Raw genomic sequence first — 24,315 nt, 5'->3', positions numbered from 1 at the left:
CGCTCTGTGACTTCCTTCAAAATGTTGTAATCCAGCTTTTCTGTGTCTGAGGACCCTCCCTCCTCATTCTGCTCAGGTGCCCTCGCCATCTGCCCCAAAGTCCTGCCCTGACGGCGCCACTGAGTCCAGGAAGGATCAGGTCAGCCCACCAGCAGCAAGGTTTTCAACAGCCAAAAACTAACCATGGCACACATTTTAGTCTTCTAAAGCTTTGGCTAAATCGTGATACCCATTTTAATTGATTGACACTTCAAGCATCAACGAATTCATAGGTCAGAGAGAAATGCTGTCGGTTCTCAAAATAAACACGTTGCAAACTGATGATAAGCACAAATGGTCCAGCCGGGCATCTTTAGTAAGCAAACTTTCACTTTAAAAATGTTAAGGCTTCTTTAAAACAATACATGGCATTACCCTTCTTATGTTCTTAATTATCTGGCATGGGGAGGATAAAGCATCACTTCCCTCTCTGCAAATATTCTTGCATCCCCCTAAACCACCACACATTTTTAGGAATAACTTGCTTGATAATGCACTGTGCAATGTGAGGGCTGCTGCCCAGGGTTCCAGCCATTCCATTGGCTTTTTAGATGTATTTTAAAAAATATAAAGCAATCGAGAAATGCTTTCGAATTTAAATAAATAGTCTCGTTTCCTCAGAAGAGGAACTCACCTGTTTATCATTTGCCGAGTTCCCAAATGTCTGCCGGATACTAGTCTGCAGAATGTTTGAGAGGCCTTCCATGCTGAATCGCTACACAGAGGAGAAAACAGAGCACATTAAGATTTGCCCTTAGGATTTATTTCCTTACTTCTATTTCATAAAATTTGATTGTAAAAATCCTCAAAGCAAGTTTATAACAGGGATAAAGCAATGAGGAAAAGACAGTTGCAAACAACTAGTCAACGCATCCAAAAAGTTAAAACCAGTGATAAACTAGGGTTGCCATACGTCCGGAATCTGCCGGACATACCTGGAATACTGCAGTCGAAGCAGTGTCTGGGCGGAAATCAGCAAAATGTATGGCAACCCGTGTCGGCAGTGTCATTTTTGCCATTTCCCCTAAAAAATAGCTCGGAAACATTTTTTTTTTGTCGTTGTTAAAAAAGCTCAACAGCTTTGCCCAAAAAGTTTTCACTTAATGAAATACAGCAACCCTAACTAAAAACAGATTAAAGTACACACCAACATTCTACACATCTGGGTAAGGCTGTGCCTGGGAGCCTGGTGGTTGTTGGGGTTCTTGCAAGCAATGCTCAACTCAGGAGGTCTTTGTCTGGTCCTGCAAGGTACGTCTAATATTCTCTCAAGCAAGAGTCAATACAATGAGTCAATTGATACATATCAGTTGTGTGTCTTACAGCTCAGGGTGAGAGAATCTGTCCAATTTGGTTTCTCTCAGTTTCTTCTTTTTTCATAGTTCCGTTCTCTACATTTCCAAATCAGTTTGTGATTATTGTTACTTTTTTAAAGTGCTTGTTAAAATTCGTCAGCATCTTAGTGTGAATTTCTCCTGTGTTCCTGTAGGCAAACTTTACTAGCATACACCTTTTCATGAAGCATATTTTCAGCCAAATGCATCTATACCACCGGGTATAGGGCAGTATATATAAATAATAATAATAATAATAATAATAATAATAATAATAATAATAACCCATTGTTTATATGTTACTTCATCTAATGCATTTTTGTATGTTATTTTCACCAATGTATGCATCCTTTACCTTAGTACATGCATTTCTTTACACATTTTTTGGCTGGAGAACTGCATTGCAAAATTCAGAGCAATGCTGCATTTCAAAAGATGGTTCTGTTTCTACTCACATGCAATTGGGGGGGAGTTCAAATGAGCTAGATTTGCCTTTAAAAGTGAACCGAAACAACTTCCTCATCCTTTCCCAGCACAATCCTAAGCAAATCTACTCAGAGGTAAGTCTCAATGATTTCAGCAAGGCTTATTTTAAGGTAAGTGGGCATAGGATTGCAACTATTAAGAGAACCCTGTTATTCTTGCTTTATAAATGTGAAGCTCATCAGCGCAGGATAGCAAGTCTAGTGTTAACAACAACCCCAAAACAACAGACCACAGAAGCCTGAAGTCAACCCATCTCTGCCATAAACTGCTAAGAGATTTATGTGCTTAGGTGGATGAGAATTTCTCTTAGGGTAATTTTGCGAAGACTAAGCTGGCCAGCAAGCGGCATCAGTTTCCTGCTGTGTCAATACTTGGGGGGAGGGATATGACAAATAAATGACGAGTAGTAAAAATGCATTTTGGAGAGAACTCTTTGGTCTCTGCTTCTGAATCAAGCCCAGCTCCCTCCTTTTTAAACCAGGGGTGGGAAACCTCTGGGCAGCCATTGTCCTGATTTCAAAAGCCCCCTCCCCCCCCCCGGGGCAAGCTCTCAGTTAACACCTCTGGCAAGAGTGCTCTGCCTGCATCTCTGCAGCCTGCTAGTCAAGGAGGGAGAAGGAAAGGGGGAGAAAGGAGTGGCAGAAAGATAGAAGGGGGGAGGAGGAGGAGGAGGAGAGGGGAGAAAAAGAAGTGGCAGAGAGAGGGAAAGGGGGTGAGCTCATTCATATATATTTTTTATCCTGGTCGCATCCACTGCTGGCTACCTCCCGTGGGCTCATGAAACAAAACCTAATTATCTTGACTTTCTACTGAACCCTCAAGAAAGAAGGGCATTTTCGTTGGCCAGGTTCAACGCAAACCCATCGAACCTCCTGTGGGGAAGGTTCTTGGGCAGGGCGGAGGGTGAGAGGATCTGTCCGTGTCATGACCCCCAGGTGGAAAGCCTTCTACATATGGTTCTTCATTGTAAACTTTACGACGACCTTCGTCAACAATTCCTGGACCGGCTCTGCATCCCCAGAAGGAGACCAGAGCGGGAAATCTTACAATTCCTATTGTTGGGGAAGGACCAGGTGCTCACCAAGATGGTGGCTCATTATCTTCATTTGCTATTTTCTCGTCGTTATATTCTGCAGACGTCTGAATTATTAGAAACCCCAATGCCGTGAAAGCGGATAGCGGAATACTCCCTTCTTTCTCTTAACACAGCGTTTGTCACAGTGATAGTTTTAATCTGTTATTATTTTGTTTGCGTGTTTGTTTGATGCCAATAAAGGTTTTACCTCCACCTCCACTGCTGGCTTCAGTCCTGCCCACCATCAACCCTTGAGATGTCGCCCTCCTCAACAGTCCAGGTGTTGCCTGCCTCCATCTTAAACTATTGTTTTTAATTCCTTGCTCACCTTGAGAGGCATCTGGGTCGCCCTTTCTATTCGGCTGCTCTGAAGGCTCAGCCCTTTCTCTTTCCGCCTCCGCTTCATCACCTCTCTGTGCTCTTTCTGCTTGTTCTGGACCTCAATCAGCACCGTGATGAAGGAGTTCTTCACCTCCTTCTCAAACTCCAGCTCATCCCGGCGAGCCAGCTGCTGCACCAGTTCTTCTGAGTAGTCCCGGATAGCAACTTCTACGCGATCCAGGAGCTCTGAAAGCTCGGAGACGGACATGTGCTTCAAGCCTTTGAAGGATGGAAAGAGGCAGACATGCATGTTTAAGCAACTTAGCATATCAGTGGGCTGCATTGCCAACGGAAGTAGTAAGGATGTACTGAGACAGTCGCCGTTTGAACATTCAGAAAGCGCCACGTAAGTGCTAAGCATTATTTTGAACACCCACAAAGCGCTATATAAAAGCTAAAGGTTAATCTGAACACTCACAAAGCACTATATAAATGCATAGTGTTATAAAGCATAATGCAAAGTGTTATTTCTAGAGCTGTCACTCAAAGAAATACATGTCGACTCAGAAATTATTATTTTTAATTAATTATGTCTAATTATGTCACCTACAGTTTTTAGACATAATTAATTTTAGAAAAATAATTTTTATCGACTGCTCCACTTAGTCGATCAAAAAAATGAACGAGTCCATCTAAGGCTGCAATCTTTTACCCATTAAACCTAGGAGTAAGTCCCATTTAACACACTGGGACTTACTCCTAAGTAGACATGCACAGTGTTGCACTGTAACTAATTAATGCAGCCCTCATTATTTTGCATTTGAGGGCTGCAGAAGCAGGGCTGCAACCTGATTAAAGAAAATTTCAATCAATTGCTTCAGAGAATGACCAATGCTTCACTGGAGAAGGCTATCTGCCTTGAACGAGGCGGTGATGCGCCCCTTCCTTAAGCAACAATTGCCCAATGGTGAATATCCCCTTTTCAGGCAAGGTGCCTGAGAAGGTGGTAGCAGTCCAGCTTTAAGCATGCCTGGAGGAAACTGATTATTTCAATTCATTCTGGCCTGGTCATGGCAGTGAAATGGCCTTGGCTGACCATGTTGATTACATTTGAGAGATAAGGGAGTATGATCCTGCTCATTCGCCTTGAACTCCCAGTGGCTTTTAATACTGTTGACCACATGTGCTGTAGCAGGGCGACATCATCCTCTAAGAGGCATTCTCTCCCAACCAAGCGGAAAAGCAACACCATGCTTGCCATCTGGAGTTTTTGTAACAACTTACGTTTTAAAAATGCTCTTTTTTTAATAATAAAAAAGCAACCCCAAAACATGCGGCATGATGAATTGGAGGCTCCTTTTTCAGTTGCTTAAAAGCTTTTGGAATAGATGACTTGAACCAATCCATTATACATTGCAGCCCTATGCAGGGTGGTATTCTGAAGCTGGTTTTACCCTAATTTAGAATAAAACATGTGTCTGCAACAAAACATTGCCGGGTGTGCAGAGTGCTTTTGTTCAGTGCTGAAGGGAGCCAGCCAGCCATTCCATCCCCCCCCCCAAACCTGGTTTTCTGTCTCTACCCCACCCTATCAGTCAATCCACATTCCATGCCCACTGAACATGCTCAGGCCACGTTGGACTGTTTTGGGGGTTCCCCACCCCATGAGGGTTTCTTCCCCCCCCTAAAGATTTCTCGTCCTTCAGCAAACCTTATATTAATTTACAAAGCCCTGAATAGCAGCTCCAGGGCGCCACTGTTGCCCACCGCAACAGAAAACAGGTACCAAATCTGTCCAAATCTGGAAATTATATTGTGTGTTTGGAGCATGCACATGCAATGAACCCACTCAAACCATCTACATGAGAAAAGGGAAAGGAGCATGTTTTTAAAAATGTGCTTATGTATCCTGGGAGATGAGTTAGTGGCTAGGCTCCCTTCCACAAACCTACTGCACATCCTTTAAAAACATGTGCTTGCCTCCCTCACTGAGCAAAGCAATCCAAGGCAAGACCTCTTTCAGAATCATTGCAACACATTTTCTTCTTTGTCGTTTTTAATTAGCTGGGCTTTTAGCATCCAGGGTGAAGCTTGGGTGCTTTGGCATGTGGTTTTATGTACTGGGCAGGGCATTTTGTGCCCATTTTCGTTTGCTTTATTGCTTGTTTTGAAAAACTGTAACTCACCCCAGGCTCTAAAGATGGGGTAGCCTACAAATAAATAAACCAGTGTTAAAGCATAGCATAAACTGGACATTTTTAGCTCGTGCTAAAAAGAAACACATCGTCACTTGTATGCAGTTCTGCTATATTCCACCGGAACGGAGCTGTCATGAGACACCCCACCAGTTTGCAGAGAACGGGGGGGGGGGGAGAATTAGCATCCAGATCAGTAGAATGCATTATTGAGTGTTGCTCACTGCAGTGAAGGCTGGTCCATTGGGGAGAAGGGGACACTGCCCCTCCAAGCACTTACAACCAGTCGGGGCGTGGTGTTGGTTTTCAGCTTCCTCCTCCTTGTTGCCCTTGAAGAACTTGGGAGGAAGGGAGGTGGGGACAAAACCAGAATTAGTTGGCTCTACCTATCACTGGCTCTGGCTGCACCTGGCCCCACTGTCACTCAAGGGGAAGACAGTTACAGCTCAGCAGTAGAGAGCATCTGCTTCACCTTCTGGAGCTCCCAGGTTTGATCGCTGGCATCGCTAGGTAGGGATGGAAATGTCTCCCTGCCTGAAACCCCAGAGAGCTGCTGCCAGCACAGAAATACTGGACCAGACAAACTACAGGTCTGACTATACCAACCGGGCAGTTTCCTATGTTCCTCTTCAAAGGTCTGCGCTGTGAGTGGAACACCAGTGGAGACTTGGAGGCAGTCTTAAGGTCAAAGGAGACAAGATCATAGAATCATAGAGTTGGAAGAGACCACAAGAGCCATCCAATCCAACCCCCTGCCAAGCAGGAAACACCATCAAAGCATTCCTGACAGATGGCTGTCAAGCCTCCGCTTAAAGACCTCCAAAGAAGGAGACTCTACCACACTCCTTGGCAGCAAATTCCACTGTCGAACAGCTCTTACTGTCAGGAAGTTCTTCCTAATGTTGGGGATGTTGGGGGCCTATGATCTGATCTCCTGTAGATGCCTCATGGAGGTCACAGGTGCAACATACGTTGAAAGCACTCTTTTACCACGTTAAGAGTCGTAGAAGCTGTAGTTCGTTAAAGGTGCTGGGAGTTGTAGGTCTATAAGATCAGCACCCTTAACTGCAGTTCCCAGTATTCATTGAAGGAAGCCATGAATGTTTAAAGTGGTTAAAGAATGCTTTTATGGTGTATCATATGGAACCATTTTTGTGGGTAAAGTGTTAAAAGTGGGGATTTGTGTAAAGAAACCCTAGACCTAAAGGTACAGATTAGTAGCTAATATGCCATGTAAGGTAAAGGACCATTAGGTCCAGTCGTGACCGACTCTGGGGTTGCGGCGCTCATCTCGCGTTATTGGCCAAGGGAGCCGGCGTACAGCTTCCAGGTCATGTGGCCAGCATGACAAAGCCGCTTCTGGAGAACCAGAGCAGCACACGAAAACGGTGTTTACCTTCCCGCTGTAGTGGTACCTATTTATCTACTTGCACTTTGATGTGCTTTTGAACTGCTAGGTTGGCAGGAGCTGGGACTGAGCAACAGGAGCTCACCCCATCATAGGGATTCGAACCACTGACCTTCTGATCGGCAAGGCCTAGGCTCTGTGGTTTAACCCACAGCACCACCCGCATCCCTAATATGCCATGTAGTTTGTCCCTAAGAAAGCAGCAGATCTTCCTCCCTTGACCTCATAGCTCAGACCTAAATGTCCTCACCTTCATAGGACCAGTTGTTGTTCAGGGTCTGTGTCAGCGCCTGCATCTCTTGTAGAAGGACAGAGTCGGCCTGGCTGCTGGTCTCTCCACCATCATCTTCCTCCAAAATATCTTCTTCCTCTTCAGGGTCTGGTGAATTCTCCATCATCTCCTCGATTTCTTCAATCACCTGCAAAAAGAACTAACTGCTTAAGAATTATGTTTGGCTTCTGTGAAGAAAGAAAGAAAGAAAGAAAGAAAGAAAGAAAGAAAGAAAGAAAGAAAGAAAGAAAGAAAGAAAGAAAGAAAGAAAGAAAGAAAGACATTAAATTTTATTATGGAAATGCTGTGTTTTCTTTATTTTCTTCCAAGACAAAATGGAATGTTAGCTGATGTTTAAATCTCTTGGCAAAAATACATTTTCTTCTGTGTACCTTTTGGATAGTTTAGGCAAATGTACTGTACCTTATGGGAACCATTCAGCTCTTTTTTATCAAGGCACTTTAAATACTGTTGATGAAAACTAAACCAACTAGGTCACAGCGTGAACACACGCAGATACAATAAATGAAAAAACCGTGTTCAGACACATTTATCTGCTACACTTTTATGCCACCTTCCTGCTCAAAACACTCAAGGTCTTCTACACTTTATAAGTTTACAAACTTAAAGATGGAAAATATCTTTTTTATAAAAAAAATTGAAATTGTCTTTGGCTCACTTTCAGTCACATTTATCTCTCAACATAACATGCCCTACCTCATAAAATGGAGTGAGAACCATGGAGGAAAAATGAGAGAGTGCCCAAGAGAATCTGGGAATCATGGACATCCTTAGGGACAATCCAGTCGTCCCAAAATAACCCAAATATGTTAAGACATAGTACACAATTCTAAAAGCAAAGTCACTATTAAGGAGCAGACTGCAAGGTGTATTTGGGTACTGAGCCAGGGAGGAACCTAGCGCTCCACATCAGCCTTTGCCAACCTGGTTGCCTCCAGATGTGGTTGGACAACAACTCAATCAGCCCCCGCCCCCATCCTTGCAGCCGCTTGCTGATAGGCTGCCCTCTGGTGTGCTGCAGTGGCACCATTTCAAGCATCCAGAAGGTGGTATTGCAGCTACCGAGTCAAGAGAAATCAGGTGACACAAGGGACCAATGGGGTTCTACTCCAGGCCCTCTTCTAGCCTGGATCCTTTGTCTGAGGTCCTCTTTGTTGGCCTTTCCACTCCGGCTTCCCTCCAGACCACAAATCCTTACAGAGACGAGCTAGATACAAGTCATCCCAATAGACTTTAGGAAATATGCAATATCCTTGATGAGCACTGAGTGCTGCCGATATTTTAAAACAAGAACCATGCTTTGACGTGATGAGATAACTATTTGCACAAAAATCATTACCCACACATGGGTGGTTATTGTGTTCACCTTTCTGCTTCCCTGGGAAGAGGGATTGAGTGTGAAACCACTCTGAGAAGTGGAGCATAGGGGTCTCCTAACAACTCTCAGTGCCTTTAACAATCTACACTTCCCAGGATTCCTTGTGGGAAGCCATGCCTCTTTAAAGCAGTATCCTAGTGCTTGAAATGTATAATGCAGACTGTATTGGGTGCTTGCCCTTGTTCCTTCTTTTATGATGTGCAGTTTTGTTAGGCATAGTGAAATATACTCGGAGTCGAGAGTGAATTTCATGCTGTTTATTCAGCTCTTAGTCATTAAGGAGAAGAAGAGAAGAATGCCCTTTTCCCAAAACCATCTGCTTATATACATTATTTACACAATGGGCTTTGCGTGATTGGCTACTTCAGGGCTACACCTGTGGGCCAATCAGTTTGTGGATTGACTTCTGCCAGCAACCTGATTGGCTGCTCCTGCAGGCCAATCAGGTTGCGGATTCACTTTCACCTGGAGTTGGATTGGGTGGCTCCTGCGGACCAATCAGACTGCTGATTCTGGATCCTAATGTTCTATGATTCAGCTCAGTACATAACACATAGTCTCTCCCAAACATTACTACACCATTGCTATCTATCAAATGGTTTGGAAGTTTTCCAGTAAGCAGCCATTACTTGGCTTCCTGCCAATTCCCAATGCACTTCCTATTTGTTCCTAGGGGGTGTCTCTTGACACCTACGTGTCTGGTGGCTGGATGCCAAGGTTGACCTAACAGGGATTACAACCAGACTTTAGGGGGAAACACGCTACGGCCCTTCTTCTTCAAATATTTTGAAACTGTTAACAGCATTGTCCTTCCTAAAACAAATTTAAGAGTTGGGATGCCTTCCATGGAAAAGAAACAAAGCTCTCCTCCATCAATCATTTGTTTTGTGTGTGTTTTTTTCCTTATCAAGGCCGCCATCTTTCAAAAGTAAATAAGTCTCCTGCATTCCTTGCAGAAAACACAGCTTGGAACAGTGGGTCATCGCAGCCGCTCAATAAATAGAGTATCATTGCCATGGTAACGAACAGAAATTCTCAGGTGCAGCAGAAAGCCGCTCAGTATGGAATAAGCTCCTGATATTAATGACCGACTCACTCACTCCTCAGACCCTGGAGACAAAAGCAAGAATCCCACTGAACCACAGTATATGGATTCTGTGGGGGAAAGGCAGTGTGAAATTTAACAGCTAGTGTTGTTCAGCATGAGCACCAACTCTAAATCTTACTATGTTGTGTATTTTTGTGTCTTTATATTGTAAACCACCCTGTGATCCTTGAATGAAGGGTGATATAGAAATTTAGTAAATAAAACATCTATCAGTAGCCCATGACTCTAAGAGGGGGTGGGTAAGACGCTTTAGAGGTTTGTTAGCAATAAAGGATGCTGCCTTATATGAGATTAAACTATTTGTCTATCTAATCTAGTATTGCCAACTCTGACTGGCAGTGATATTCCGGGGTCTCAGACAGAGAGAGTCCCTTCCCATCTCCTCCTGCTTCAAGGATCTTCAGCTCTGCATGCTGAAAGCATTTAGAGGCTTCCCAAGACAGAACTTGGTAGCAAGAAGAATAGCAAAGATCGGTCACCGATTAAACTTCTTTTTTAAAAAACAATTGTGATCCTCCAAATGTGGCTACATGGCCCAGACTTCATGGCCAATAGTCGAAACTGATGGGAGTTGTAGTTCAGCCACATCTGGATGACCCCAGGCTCTCCATCCCTGGTTTACAGTAACTGGCAGCAGCTAGCCAGGGTCTCAGAGAAGGGTTTTTCCAAGCCCTACCTGGAAACACCGTGATTTGAACATGGGACCTTTTGCACACAAAGGATGCGCTCTGCTCCTGAGGGGTGATGGCATACCCCTCATTAGCTTCCAAGTTAGCTGACAAAAGAGGTAGTGATTGTGTCATTCACGCATTCCCAAAAAAGACAGAAGCCATTTTTTGTGCATTTACTTCAATTGTCGCATTTATGCCCCGGCAAAAAATACCCAACAACACAGTAAAAAAATTCCTTCAGTGGCACCTTAAAGACCAACTAAGTTTTTATTTTGGTATGAGCTTTCGTGTGCATGCACACTTCTTCAGATACACTGAAACAGTTACACTACAATCAGGTCCATGTTTATTTTTTAGAAGCTGTTCAGATGGTCCTTTTATCCTATAGCAATGTTGCGTCAACAAGCGGCTGAAGCTGTTTCTACCCACATGCTAATTCACACATGCTCTCTCTCATTCTCCATATTCCAGTTCCCCCCCCCCCCCCAGGCCACAGGCGGAAGATATGAGATCTAAAGATTTTTTCGGAGGAACTTTTCCTCCAAAAACTTTGATGAGTGAGGGATGAGAGAAAGGGATGGTGTTGAAAACCACTGGCCAGTTTCAGCAGAAAGCATTCTCAGCGTTTTAGGAGCCAGTGCTTCCTGGGAAGAGTCGCAGGGTGGAATTTCCCTTTGTTTTTGTTTTTTAAAAAATGTTCCATTGCCTGCTTTGGGGACTGATGACCCGAGACATTTTGCCGCCTGAGGCAAAGGCAATGCTCTCTCATGCCACATACAGAAGGGTTGTGGCTCAGAGGAACAGCATCTGTTTTGCAGGCAGGTGGTCTCAGGGTCAATTCCCAGAACCTCCATGAAGAGATGGCATTCTGAAATCTTGGACAGCTGTTAGATGGTCTGGGGACAAACAGGTTAGCCGTGTGGTGACAACTCTGTACATGTTTTCTGTTTGCTCTGCAGCCGATGTAGGGGGGTGCATGGCAAAGCTGACATCTGAAAAGCATTCGAGGTGCCCATAAATCTCCATCTGCTCTCCAGCTACGGTTGTGAGCAATTTCTCAAGGCAGATTTGCTGAGCCGGGAAAGAAAGCGGGTTGCACAAAGGGCAAAAACTGCTCTCCGGAAAAGGCTGAGCATGTTTTGCAGAGTGGGCGGCAGGAAGGTGCCTTAGAATTTCCCATCTTTTACACAGGAAAGGCCAAGGGAAGATTGTGTACCTGATCTGCTGTGAGTAGAGGGTCCTCGTTAATACCAGAGTCATTTTCACTCTTCTCGTTAAGCTCCTCCTCTTCCTTCTCGTGGATCTGAAGGGGGAAGAAAACCCAAACCGCATGCTGATTCAGTAGCAGGTATGGGCGGTCCCCATTTAGGTTTATTATTATTATTATTATTATTATTATTATTATTATTATTATTATTATTATTTGGTCCTTAGGCTAATATTTCCTAAATGGACCATGCAGGTATTCTTTCTGCTTTTTTTTTTGCTTTATAAAAAATAGAAAACAAAAGTTCTCAGAAGCAGTTTCAAAGGGTCTGCCTGTTTCATTAAAATCCCCCCAAGATCCCCCTCCATGCAACATGCGTACTTGTTTTGTTTCCTCCTCTTCCCCAAATATATGGGAGAGGAAAGTGTTGATCATTCCCTAAAACAAGAGCTCAGAGGAGAAGCCTAGAGAGGAGATAATGACATCCGGCAAGCAAAGGCTATATGCTCTGCAATAGCACTGAAATATCTGGCAAGAAGCATCAATATGAAGTGTTGCTCAGGCATGTTTCTTTTCGGGGTCAGCGCTACCGCTTGGCACTTCCGGGCAGCTTCCAGAGCCCAGGGAGACCCAGCCGGGACACCACCAATTCTGCTCTCCCTCCACCATTAAATTTTATTTGGCTGTGTCTTCTTCACACAGCCAGGAGTGTACTGGCAAATTCACAAGTGCAAGGTCCCTTCACAATAGCCACAGCCAGGCCTCCTCCTAAGATTATGCAACCTTCTAAGATTGGACAATAATCTAATTATACAGTAACAATAATTAGGGATGCGTTGCACCGATCAATGCAGATCTCCATGTGTTGCCTTTCAGCTCGATCAATTTTTTTAGGTGCACATCGTTCTCCTGAAATGGAAGCACCTTGTGTTTTCAGTGTGCCTAAATTCTTAACTCTGGAGCATACAAAGCAACAACTCATTTGTGTTCTTCCTTCTCCAGGAGCCAATCCTCAATGACCGACTCACCTCCTTTCACTCTGATTGGCTCCAAATGACAGGTGGCCACCTGTCATGGATGCTTTAGGTGAGATTCCTGCATTGCAGGGGGTTGGACTAGATGACCCTCAGGGTCCCTTCCAACTCTAAGATTGTATAATTCTATGAATTGGTGCAAAGAGGGAGAAGACTTCTTTTCAGATCTGAGCCATTGGCCGACTTCTGGTACTGGGCCCCTACCCCTGCCGGATTTATGTATAAGCTAAACAAGCTATAGCTTAGGGCCCCACTCTCTTGGGGGGGCCCCAAAAATGTAAAGGGGAAAAAACCGGATGTACATTTCCAAAATATAAGATAAAAAACAAATAAAATAAAACCTACATACAGGAACAGTGTTTTGTGTTGTGAAGGCTCCTACCGTATGATGTAAGTAATGGGCCCCCAATCATTTTAAGTTGGAGCTTAATAATTATTTCACTGTTAATATACTTCTTCTTAATTGTATTTCAGTTCAACAATTACTTTGATAAAATACATATTTTGTCATGTGCAAATGGCTTTTGATACCTACTGGTCCATAAATTACCATATAGCATATATTCAACACAAAAAACAGTGACAATTTGTTGTTGGCAAAGGACAGCTGGACATATAAAGAGCCCAGGCCCGGCTCTAGGTGCAGTCCCGGTGGCGCAGGGCGCCAGGGCGCCGGGCCGGCAGGGGGGGCACTGTGCGGGGAAGCCGCGCGGAAGCCATGCTGCGCGCTGCGAGGGCGGGGGCGCCGGAGCGATCTCCGCGCCTCAGCGCCAAGGCACCCGACCTGCTCGAGACGGCCCTGAAAGGGCCCCATTACCTTCAATAGCTTAGGGCCTCATCAAACCTAAATATGGCCCTGACAATTTTTATTGCAATAATGACCTCCTTGTGGTCTTGCCATAGGTATCTGGGCCAGCCAGAAACTCATTATCAAATGAGTTTTTAGTCTGATTCACCAGGTCTCTTCCTGTTTGTCTAGCTGCCATTCTAACTTCCCATAAAGTGGCCCTACATCAGGGGCATTGTGAAGCTTAAAACAGCAACTGGAACCAGAAACTCATGGGGAATAAGGTTATCAATGGCTAGAAGCCAAGGTAGCTCTGCCCTGCCTCCACGGTAGGAGGCGATAATAATGCTTTTGAATACCAGTTGCTGGAAAATGCAAGAGGGGAGAGGGCTCTTGTGCTTGGGTCTTGCTTGCGTGGGTTTCCCACAGGCAACTGGTTGGCCACTATAAAAACAGGATGCTGCATTAGAAGGGCCATTCTGATTTGATTACTTAAAGCCAGCCTCTTCAGAATTGAATTATTTTACAGGAAATTTAAAAACAATGCTCATGCTAAAGCCAGAGCTTTTCTCTGAAGGGACCAGTTCTGGTTACCTAGCGATTCACACTCAGCCTTTAGCTTACAAGGGCCATTCCAAAAAGCCAGGAAGTCCTCCCTTCCTGTTTGATTCTTATTTAGGAAGGCGATCGATATTTTCTGGCCTCACTGTTTCACTGGCTCCAGCAGTTTATTTGACTGAATCGCTGCCCGGGCTGACATCACCCGCTTCCTGAAGCTGAGATTGCATAACACCCACTACAGCGCTGGAAGAGGTAGCTGCTGCAGAGCTTGTGGAACAAGGCAGACGAGAGCCTTGCAATCCACTTTCCAGAAGTCACTACTAATTCTTACAAATGTGCCCCATGCGCAGAGGCCACAATACTTGACATGCACCTGCTTTACTTGCAGACCCTTTTTTCCTTAGGAACACTTCGTTATGGGTGCTTTGTTGTGTACTCAGTGCTCTTTATGCAGGCATGTTTTTCGCACAACATCAAAATGTCACCCCTATTTCCCCCATTTTATCCAGATTTACTGTTTCTGCCAGTGTCTCTGTGTATGTTATTCATCACTAGGGATGCAAGAAGGGACCGTTTTTCCATTCTGCCCTGTATTCATTGCACTGTTTCCATTCCACCGCAGGTCGTCTTCCATCAAAAAAACTCCGTTATTTGTCTTGCTGTCTGCTGTGGTGAAATGGCGTAATTCATTAGGCAGAATGACATTGCCATTCTGTTATGCCACCCCTTTCATTTCAGTGCAAAGGAAAAGCAATGTAAATGTGAGCAAGGGGGACCATTATCAATTGTGTATCATTTGCAGACTGAAAACAACAACAGCTCTAGACAATGGCAAAATAATATTGGGAAGCATTTAAATGCTGGACAGCATTTAGACGAGAATGGCACTGTGTGAATACCGCACAAAGCTTTTATCTATTTAATATCTTTTATTATATTTCTATCCCACCTTTCCTCCTAGCAGGTCAAGGTGGTATTCTCCCCTCACAACATCCCTGTGAGGTAGACCAGGCTGAGGGACAGTAACTGGCCCAAAGTCACCCAATAAGCTTCATAGTTGAGTGGGAATTTGAACGCTGGTCTCTGAAACTCCAGTGAACTGCTGAGTGGAAACACGCGGCCTAGGACCCTCGTACTTACGGGACCGCCTCTCCTGGTATGTCCCGCAGAGGACCCTAAGGTCCGCAGAAAATAACAGCCTAAGGGTCCCGGGCCCCAAAGAAGGCAGATTATCCTCCAGCAGGGCCAGGGCCTTTTCAGTGATGGCACCAACCTGGTGGAATGCTCTGTCCCATGAGACTAGGGCCCTGCAGGACTTGATCTCCTTCCGCAGGGCCTGTAAGACAGAGTTATTCCACCTGGCCTTCAACTTAGCCTGGTCCTCCATTCCATTTTCCCTTCCCTTTTTCTATGAAGAAATCTTTCTGGGTCTCCACAAGTAAATATTTCCCTGGTCTCCTTGCTGGCCTTAGCAGGACTAACTTGGCCAGTTAGCCCTGACAATCCTGCATTTATGTTGTACTTTATGTTGTTTTTAAGCTGTTTTTAAGTCGTTTTTAATCAATGTTTTATATTTGTTGTTAGCCACCCTGAGCCTGGTTTCTGGACCGGGAAGGGCGGGGTATAAATAAATTTATTATTATTATTATTATTATTATTATTATTATTATTATTATTATTATTATTATATCTCCACAAATAAAAGAACTAGGAGGGGAGAGAGTCTGAGGAACCACAGGTTTTTCACCATTGCTATACAGTGGTACCTCGGTTTAAGTACACAATTGGTTCCGGAAGTCTGTACTTAACCTGAAGCGTACTTAACCTGAAGCGAACTTTCCCATTGAAAGTAATGGAAAGTGGATTAATCCGTTCCAGACGGGTCCGCAGAGTACTTAAACTGAAAGTACTCAAACCGAAGCGTACTTAAATTGAGGTATGGCTGTACACTGAAAAGCCAAGGCTCTCCATGGTTTCAGGAGCCTTTTTTAGCCTCACCCAGAGATGCCAGGTGAGCATGGGGCACTGAATCTCAGGGTCATGCATTCGAGGCCCACGGTGGGCAAAAGATTCCTACATTGCAGGGGGTTGGACTACATAGCCTTCTTGGTCCTTTCCAGCTCTACAGTTCCATGATTCTATGAAGCTGGAAGTTTCTTCATGTGCTCTGCCCCTGTGCTTCACCCCTAATGTTCACCATCTGAATCAGCTTTGAGAAGCAATTGCACATTCACTTGAGACTCGTCCATTTACAAATGAATAGCCCTGATACGTGACCATGAGGTAAAGGGGTTTCTCTCTATGGCTCCATACATTTAAAGTGCATTGCTTCCCCACCCACCCCAAAGAAACCTGGGAACCGTAATTTGTTAATGGTGCTGGGAATTGTAGCTCTGTGGTGGGTAGACGATAGACCCCAGGATTCCTGTGCTTCAAATGTATGTTGTGTACACAATCCTTGTCTTTTCTAAACTCTGGAATGGTTTCCATTGATTTTAAAAGACTGCTATTTCATTTTTTTTAAAAAAAAAGCTCTTCTCCAAAAAAAACCATTCCTGGATGAAATACAAAGCTATTTTAATTTATTCTTTGGTCCTGAGCAAAGGAGTGATTGTGCCTGTTCAGCGGCTTTCAAGGTCAGCGAGTTCTGGCTACAATACAAGGCGGTGCAGGAAGAAGAAACTGCATCCCAGCAAAGGTTATTCGAGGTTTGTTTAGGACTGCGTCCCTCTCATCTTTCACCGGGGAAACCCTACTAGTAGATTAGCAAGAACCCCTCAACGCCTGGAGGCAATCCAAGGGCCCAAACGAGAACAGACGTTGTGCCAAATGCATCATCGGAGCTTTTTTTTAAAAGAAACTATTCTCTTCTAAATTCCAGATTGCAACATCAAGTTGCCACCTGAGTGATGCCTCATTAAAAGTATCAGAAGGAAAAGAAAAGAAAGGAAGGAACTAATTCCAGATCACGTTTGTCGCTTTGCTACTGGTAGTTCAGTTTACGGCTCGAATTCATCCAAATAATCCTCAGCCAAAAAAAGAAAATCAATTGAGGTGTCGACTTGACAGGGGTCAACTTCAGAACACCAATGACAAACTGTTCTCTTCTCCTTCTTTAAGACACTGCTTGAAGCTCTGAACATCAGAGAGGACAGTCATGATGGCTGTCAAGAGCCTCCTAAAAAAAACCTGTATGCTGCTGGGGGGAATGCTAGATCTCCTACAGGCTTCCACTGCCCGCTGAAAATAACATCTCTCTGGCCATCTGTTGTTCATGCTTCCTGGCTCGATTAAATTAGCCCTTCCCTCCAGTAAACCCATTAATAATATAAGGCCTAATAAGATATTGTTGACTGAGCAGAATTGCAGAGCTCATGGTGGAAGCTGCAATTCTCCATGCGTCAGCCTACAAAGCCAACATGCACATGCCGTATCCTGCAACATTTCGGGAGGACAAAGTGGGGACATCACCCTCCCACTTCTGCGGTCTCCGCTCTCCATAGCTGCCCCACCACTTCTCTCACCCTTACCCACTTGGCCCCTCCACCCGTCCTGCCATTTTTCTTGTGCCCCCACCCACCCACTGCTCCTCACCCTTGCTCACCCACCGCACGAGATCAGGGGTGCCCTGGGATGAAGGCAGAGCCTGGGATGCCTTCAGAGAAAGCAGGGCCACCCCACCTAAAACAGGACGCTTGGTGCAGGAAGGTATAAAAGTGAAACAATTCCTTTCTTTAATTTCAGCTGGGATGCACATGACACACCCAACCCTGTGGCTGGTTATTGTCAGGGACTAGGCATAGGGGGAGGGACCCAGGTGGCGCTGTGGTTAAACCACAGAGCCTAGGGCTTGCTGATCAGAAGGTCGGCGGTTCGAATCCCTGTGACAGAGTGAGCTCCCGTTGCTCGGTCCCTGCTCCTGCCAACCTAGCAGTTCGAAAGCACGTCAAAAATGCAAGTAGATAAATAGGAACCGCTACAGCAGGAAGGTAAACGGCGTTTCCATGTGCTGCTCTGGTTTGCCAGAAACGGCTTTGTCATGCTGGCCACATGACCTGGAAGCTATACGCCGGCTCCCTCGGCCAATAATGCGAGATGAGCGCGCAACCCCAGAGTCGGTCACGACTGGACCTAATGGTCAGGGGTCCCTTTACCTTTAGGCAGAGGAGGAATGGTGGAGACCCCCTCCCCACCCTGACCCTTCCAGGGAGGAGGAAGAGGAAGATAGTATAGATTTACAACAGGAGTTCAAGGGAGGTCACAGCTCAGAGGCAGATGAAAAGGGAAGCTGGGAAATCATGGGAGAGCCAGAGCAACACCAGGCGGACACGTTGTCATTAGAAAGCATTCCAGACCCTCCATCTCCCCAAACCCAACAAGTCTTAAAAGTAGGAGAGCAAAGAGCTCAAAGACATAGGGCAGGTAGCAGCACCCGTAGAGGAGATGATGAGAATGGTGAATGAGGAAGTGGGAGAGATGGGGGTGCAGATTCACTCGGGACAACGCCATTATCCCAGAGGCTGGGTTCTACAGAGCCTCTCTCTGTAAATATTGAAATAAAAAAGGACGGTAAGAAACTTTTCCTTGTCTTTATACTTTCCTGCGCAACCAGCCGGGAGCCGCTGGCAGCATCCTGACAGTTATTCCACCACATTCAGATTCAGACGGTGGTCCCTGGATCACTCTGGTGATGCAACTGCCTTAGGTGGCAGGAGCTGCGGGAGGCAATGGTGGCTGCCTCCCAGCTATTGCTCCTGAGCTCCCTTGGCTGTACTCTTGCCCTGTTGGAGAACAGGTGCCCTGAGTGAGGCCTCACCCTGTCCATTCCCTTTCTCTCTTTCACCAGGCCCAGCAAGAGGCAGGAGAGTGGAGTCTGCTGCTGCTGCTTCTCCTTGCTCCTGGTCTCTGCAAGAGAGGCGGGTGAACAGGCAGTGGCAGCAAGGGAAGAATCTGCAAGGCTAAAGGATGCCGGGGCTTGACAATTGATGCAAAGGCCATGGCAGGTGCCCATTCATGCCTGATGCTGACTGTATCAGTTAGGGTTAGAAAGACTAGAGATAACTTGTGTTTGCAAGAGCCGGTGGGGACAACTCCTTTCCTAAAGTGAATTCCCCATTATCTTTGAAGTGTGTGTTTGGGGTCACACAGCTGACCAGGTGTCTTAGGGGGAATATAGAATGCATCCAGCAACACTTTTTTAAAAAATGCAGGGGTGGCAGAGATATAAACACTGATTGCAATGCTTTCCTAAGTTTTTTTTCTGAGGCTGAAGACAGACAAACATTAAAAAGAGGCTCTCTGCATTGTGATAATGCTTTGAACTCTTGTTTTTAGTGAACATCCAAACGTCACCTATCAGCGAACCTATCGCTTCTAGGTGTCACTGTTTGGTGCTCCATTATTGCCAGCCCTTGCCATTCCCCCCTTCCCTCCCTGGATGTCCTACTGCTACTTTCCTGAGACAAGTAGAGGTTGCACTGCTTCTATCTCAGGCACTTTTTTTTTTCTTTTGTGGTAATGGCTCCAGCTACACAACTAAATTATATTTATTCTTGGACACTTAGAGTGAGGGACACTTTCTTTCCCAGCAGCAGGAGGTGCAGGAGGTGGCAACAAAGAGGCGGACCACGGGGCATTTCCTTTCCCCACTTGAAGCAGGGAAGAAAGCACCTTGCAGCAAAACACGTGGACCCGGAGCAAGTTTGCACCACTGGCAGAGGAAGGCGGGTACGGGGGTGCGGTGCACACCAGGTGTCAGCCGTGAGGATGGGTGACATCACTGCGCCACCCCCACCCCTATCCACACTCACAGCGCCCCTGGACACTCGCCGTCCCCGGACTCTTGCTGCGTGGGTGGTGGGCCGCTAGGGACGATGCTGCCATGGGCGCCTAGTGGCACCCCTCCTATGCTCGCCGTGCAGGTGGCTAGCCCCACCCCCACAGGCCGGCTATTCCTGCCCCTGCACCATTTCGAATGCCAGGGCAGGTAGCTCCGCCCCTGGTATGCACCAACTAGTCCTGCCCCCACTGCCCATTTACCTGTCTGCTGACCGTCCCACCCACCATATTCAACATTTGAATACTGGATTCTTCAATACTGGATTACGGCACTGCACTCCCTTGTGCTTGATCCGGAAGCTGTGGTCTGTGAGGAATGCAGCTGCATGGTTGCTGATAGGAGTGAGATTCTGTCAGCAGATTCCACCCCTGCTCAGAGATCCGCACTGATGGCCAACCAGTTACCAGGCCAAGTTCAATGTCTTATTATTGGTATATAAAGCCCTAAACGACTTGGGACTTGTTTACCTGCAGAATCGTTTTGCCCCGCCTGAACCCAGTTAAGCACTTCTACACAAGCCGCATTTGTAATAAAACAATCTTTTGGTGTGGCAACACCTACACCTGCCTATTGACATCAGGCAAACACCTTCACTGTACAGTATTCTTTCCGGTGCCTTCTTAAATTACTTTTGTTTTGGCAAGTCTATCCCTGACACGTAGATGTCTTTTTTGTCTTTTTCATGTTGATTTTTAATTATCATTGAATGAATATTCCCTGTAAACCACAAAGGGATTTTACAACAATCACACAGCATATAAATATAAACCCATGGAGCTTCTCCATATGAGCAGCAATGCTTGCCAATCAGGGATCCCAGTCACGTGGGAAAGCTTGGTGAAAGTCTGCATGCAGAACCTCCTCACACTAATGCCAAATGTGTGGCTGCTGGGGGAGTGGCATGCAAACATGTTAGACACAACAATAGTGAAGATGTCCTCACCCCCCACCCACCCCCACCTCGTGTTCTTTGAAAACTCCTACAGATGCACTAAAAAGAGAGCTGAAAAATGCTCCCAATGCTGTGAGCTGCCTTTTGAAAGCTGCAGGTCTAATTTAACTGCAGCTTGGGGGGGGGGAGTGAATCGCACCATATTCAGTGAATTATATATAAGACTCTAAATACGGAGTGTGGATTTCCAAGAGCTGCGTTTAAAATATGTTTTCCCTTCCCTTCGATTCTGTTTTCTTCTTTTCTAGGTTGCAAACAGCCTTTGGGTTTCAAAAATTACAGAAGTGGTGAGATGAAAACACACAAGCTCTGTCCCTGAAATGACAAAAGTCTTTGATGCATAGTAGAAACTAAATACAGGCTTCAATATTTTAAAATTTCTAACTTAAATATTGTCAGATATTGCCATTGCTAATTTTAAGATGTGGGTTTCTACGAGTTCCTGCCTCTTTGAATTCCCCCAGACCAAATCCGTATTAGACTTACCAGATGCTCCCAATACCAAGAAAATTGTCACCAGATTATACTTTAAGAATGCAAGGGTCTTTCAAAATCCACTAACCCCCTTGGAGTCTCCCAGACTCCACAGTTTTCATCATCACTATGAATTCTCCTCTTTAGTCTCATCCCAAACCAACATATGATGTCCTGCCAGTCTCCAGAGTTTCCTATCCACTGGAGCAGGGGTCAGCAATCTTTTTCAGCCATGGGCCGGTCCACCGTCACTCAGACCATGTGGTGGGCCGGACTATATTTGGGGGTGGGGGGTTGAATGAATACCTATGCCCCACAAATAACCCAGAGATGCACTTTAAATAAAAGCACACGTTCTACTCATGTAAAAACACGCTGATTCCTGGACCGTCCACGGGCCGGATTGAGAAGGCGATTGGGCCACATCTGGCCCCCAGGCCTTAGGTTGCCTACCCCTGCACTGGAGAGTTAAAGGTTTGTCCTTCATTTCAAAAAATCACAAGCTGAGAAGACAATAGGGTGTTCCTTATCTCGGAATGCTCTAGCTCTATATAGACCAGATCCTTATAGTGAATCCTATTTCTGACATATTCATCAGGCAAAATCCTAACCTGCCCCCCTCGTTCTCCCATTCAATAGGTTTTATTGGAAGGAAAAGGCAACAGAGGACCTCACTGCTTCCAAGTGGTCTAACCCGAGAGCCTCCTCCCTCTAGTCTTTCAACAACACTCCAAAAGGGCACTGCAGATGCACAAGGACCCAGACGATCCTTTGCTCTGTGATGTGTGTATTCTTTTAGCCATCACAGTCACCATTGTCCTGAAGGCTGGCAAGCTATTGTTCCGAACGTGTCAGGGGTAGAAGGCGGTACAAACATCGCCAATGTCAATCTCGGAGCGAACAACAGCCTAGAGGACAATGCCTCCCTTGACACACACATATCAAGCTGTTTCATTCACTGTTTCCCCTCATTATACATGCCTTTCCATTACCAAAGGACGGTGACCCCAATTCAAGGATTGCTGAGAGATCTGTTCAGCTACCCGACAAGAGCTTCGTTCTCACATTCGATTACTCCTGCTTCCTGGAATGGCAGCCAGCTGTAATTTTTGTTTTGCGTGCACTCATGCAGCTGCTTAACCACTGTCCCCCCACAGCGTATTTCTGCCCAAGCTTGCCAACGATTATTTCATCTTATGATTCATGGATGGGAAAGGAAGTACCTCTGTGTCGGAGACATTGCCGTTTAGCACCTCGATGTTAGGATCCCTCCAGTCTTCGGTGATGGATGGGATGTAATTGTCTGTAAGAGCATCCCAGACCCTGGAGAGAGAGAAAGCAAGAGGTTGTTAATGGAGGAAAGCTGCCTTGACAACAGGGGTGCACCCCTCGGAGCAATTTGCTCTGTGGGCAGCGTTCAAAAGAGAGAAGGAGGAAAATAACAGCCACAAAGCTGCCAGATCCAGTTCAGCTGAATGGCCCCAGTCACAAACAACCTCTAAGCCGCCTACGATGTCCAAGGTGAACACAGTGCTGTAGCTGAGCTGAGCTGAATTCTAGGTCCACTTTGCTGAGATCGAGTCCAAAAACATTAAATGACAGGAGGGGGTTCTAATTCAGTTTTAACGTGAAAAATATTCAGCCTATGATCAAAAAGGTGCCCTTCTGATTGCAAAAAGCGTCTTCCATTTATAGAAGGGTCCTTTTGCCCCAGCAATGGGCAGAAGGTAGACTGGGATCTACTGGCATGTCTCTGGGAGGTTTGCAGCATATTAGCAAAGGTCAGAGACTCCTGCTATTTTTGGTTGCACAATTGGAACAGACTGGAAGTTCTTGCACAACAAACCGACTTCCCCCTAATTTTGGACTTTTTGAGATCAGGAAAATGCACTCAAAACTAGTCTAACACCTGCTTTGACACAATATCATCTAATCTCCCTGCAAACAAGTGAGAATGAATGCTCTTTAAATAGCTAGCCTCGTCTAACCTTCCCGCAAAAAAATTGGATGAATGGTCAACAAACGAACCATACATAGTGCCCAAAATGGCTAAATTAGGCTATTGAAATGACAAAAGTTCAGGTAATCAGAAGTAGACTTTGGTGTGAAAGCCTGAGCTCAGTTCTGGTAATGAAAGCAAATTTCTAGGCTCATCATTTCCTCAGGGACACCCAGTTCCTTAATTCTAACCGCATGTCTTTTGTACTTGGCTCTGCCTGGTGGAATTTTGGGTTCTAGATCAAACAAGATTCAACTCTGCACATCCCTGTTTCACACCTCATGCAAGAGCATTGTGTGAGAAAAACAAAACTAAATCTAACAACTTTCTTCCACTAGCACAAGACAAGAAGCAGCCGTAGATCAGCTACAGAACCTTCATATTTTGCAACTAAGCAAACTGTGAGCATAATGAGGTTCTTTAGATGCAGCCAATTGGTTGCAATCATTAAAATGTTTGCTTCCAAACACTCTATTCAGATTAACCCTGCCATTCCAAAAGAGTAAACAATAAGTTTTCGTAACAGTACCAGCAGACCAGTCACTATGATTCTTGTTTTAACTGACATGAGAATTGAAGCAGAGAAATCTTGGCATATTCTGGTTTGATGCCTGATCTCCCAAAGAAGGCAGTAAGGCAGCTCAGGAATTGCAGAACCACAGATAACTCCAAGTGAGAAAATGCCCATCAAAGGTTGAGAGCAAGCAGAGCGTCTCTAAGCTTCTACCCTCAAGGGGAGGGACTATAACTCAGTACATGAATGCATGCTTTTCCTGTCAAATGACAAATTCAATCCCTGGCATCTCCAGTTGAAATTGTCAAGCAATTGATGATAGGGAAACACCTTCTGCCCCAAACCCTGTCAATTTGCACCCTGCTAAAGCTCTTAGGAGCACTCAGCCCAAGCTTGCATCCATCATTCTTGTATCTGAATTGTTCCCCAGTGGCATCTCCCACCACTAGACCATTCAGTGTGTGATTGTTTGGCGGCATCCCCAAAGCAGATGGCTTGTGGGAAAAGGCTTCTGATAAACCTGAGTGTCACCTGCTGCAAATCAATCCAAAACCGGATGCTTGGGCCTTGGTCTCTCCAACGTTCAGATGTTCCTGATTGTTACCTGGCCTTTGCCACCTCTGCTTCTCACACCCCTGCTG

General features: G+C 45.4%; 1 protein-coding gene across 4 annotated transcripts in view; it reads right to left on the bottom strand.

Moving 5' to 3' along the window:
• FEZ1 (fasciculation and elongation protein zeta 1) overlaps nucleotides 1–24,315 on the bottom strand; it is a 46,639-nt gene that overhangs the window by 6,206 nt on the left and 16,118 nt on the right. Inside the window, exons 3-8 of one of the 4 annotated variants that reach the window (XM_035140193.3) lie at nucleotides 22,385–22,484; nucleotides 11,524–11,610; nucleotides 7,109–7,277; nucleotides 5,442–5,465; nucleotides 3,263–3,534; nucleotides 674–754 (exon numbers count right to left, since the gene is read on the bottom strand). In XM_035140193.3, the coding sequence (XP_034996084.3) occupies nucleotides 674–754; nucleotides 3,263–3,534; nucleotides 5,442–5,465; nucleotides 7,109–7,277; nucleotides 11,524–11,610; nucleotides 22,385–22,484 (733 nt within the window). The remainder of the gene's footprint in view (nucleotides 1–673; nucleotides 755–3,262; nucleotides 3,535–5,441; nucleotides 5,466–7,108; nucleotides 7,278–11,523; nucleotides 11,611–22,384; nucleotides 22,485–24,315) is intronic. The other 3 variants (XM_035140194.3, XM_035140196.3, XM_035140197.3) reach the window with 3 other exon arrangements.

Source organism: Zootoca vivipara, chromosome 14, assembly GCF_965207765.1.
Source record: "Zootoca vivipara chromosome 14, rZooViv2.hap1.1, whole genome shotgun sequence".
NCBI classification, from domain to species: Eukaryota; Metazoa; Chordata; class Lepidosauria; order Squamata; family Lacertidae; genus Zootoca; species Zootoca vivipara.
Note: the sequence above shows the minus strand (reverse complement) of the source record. Positions and strands in the feature narration are given on the sequence as shown.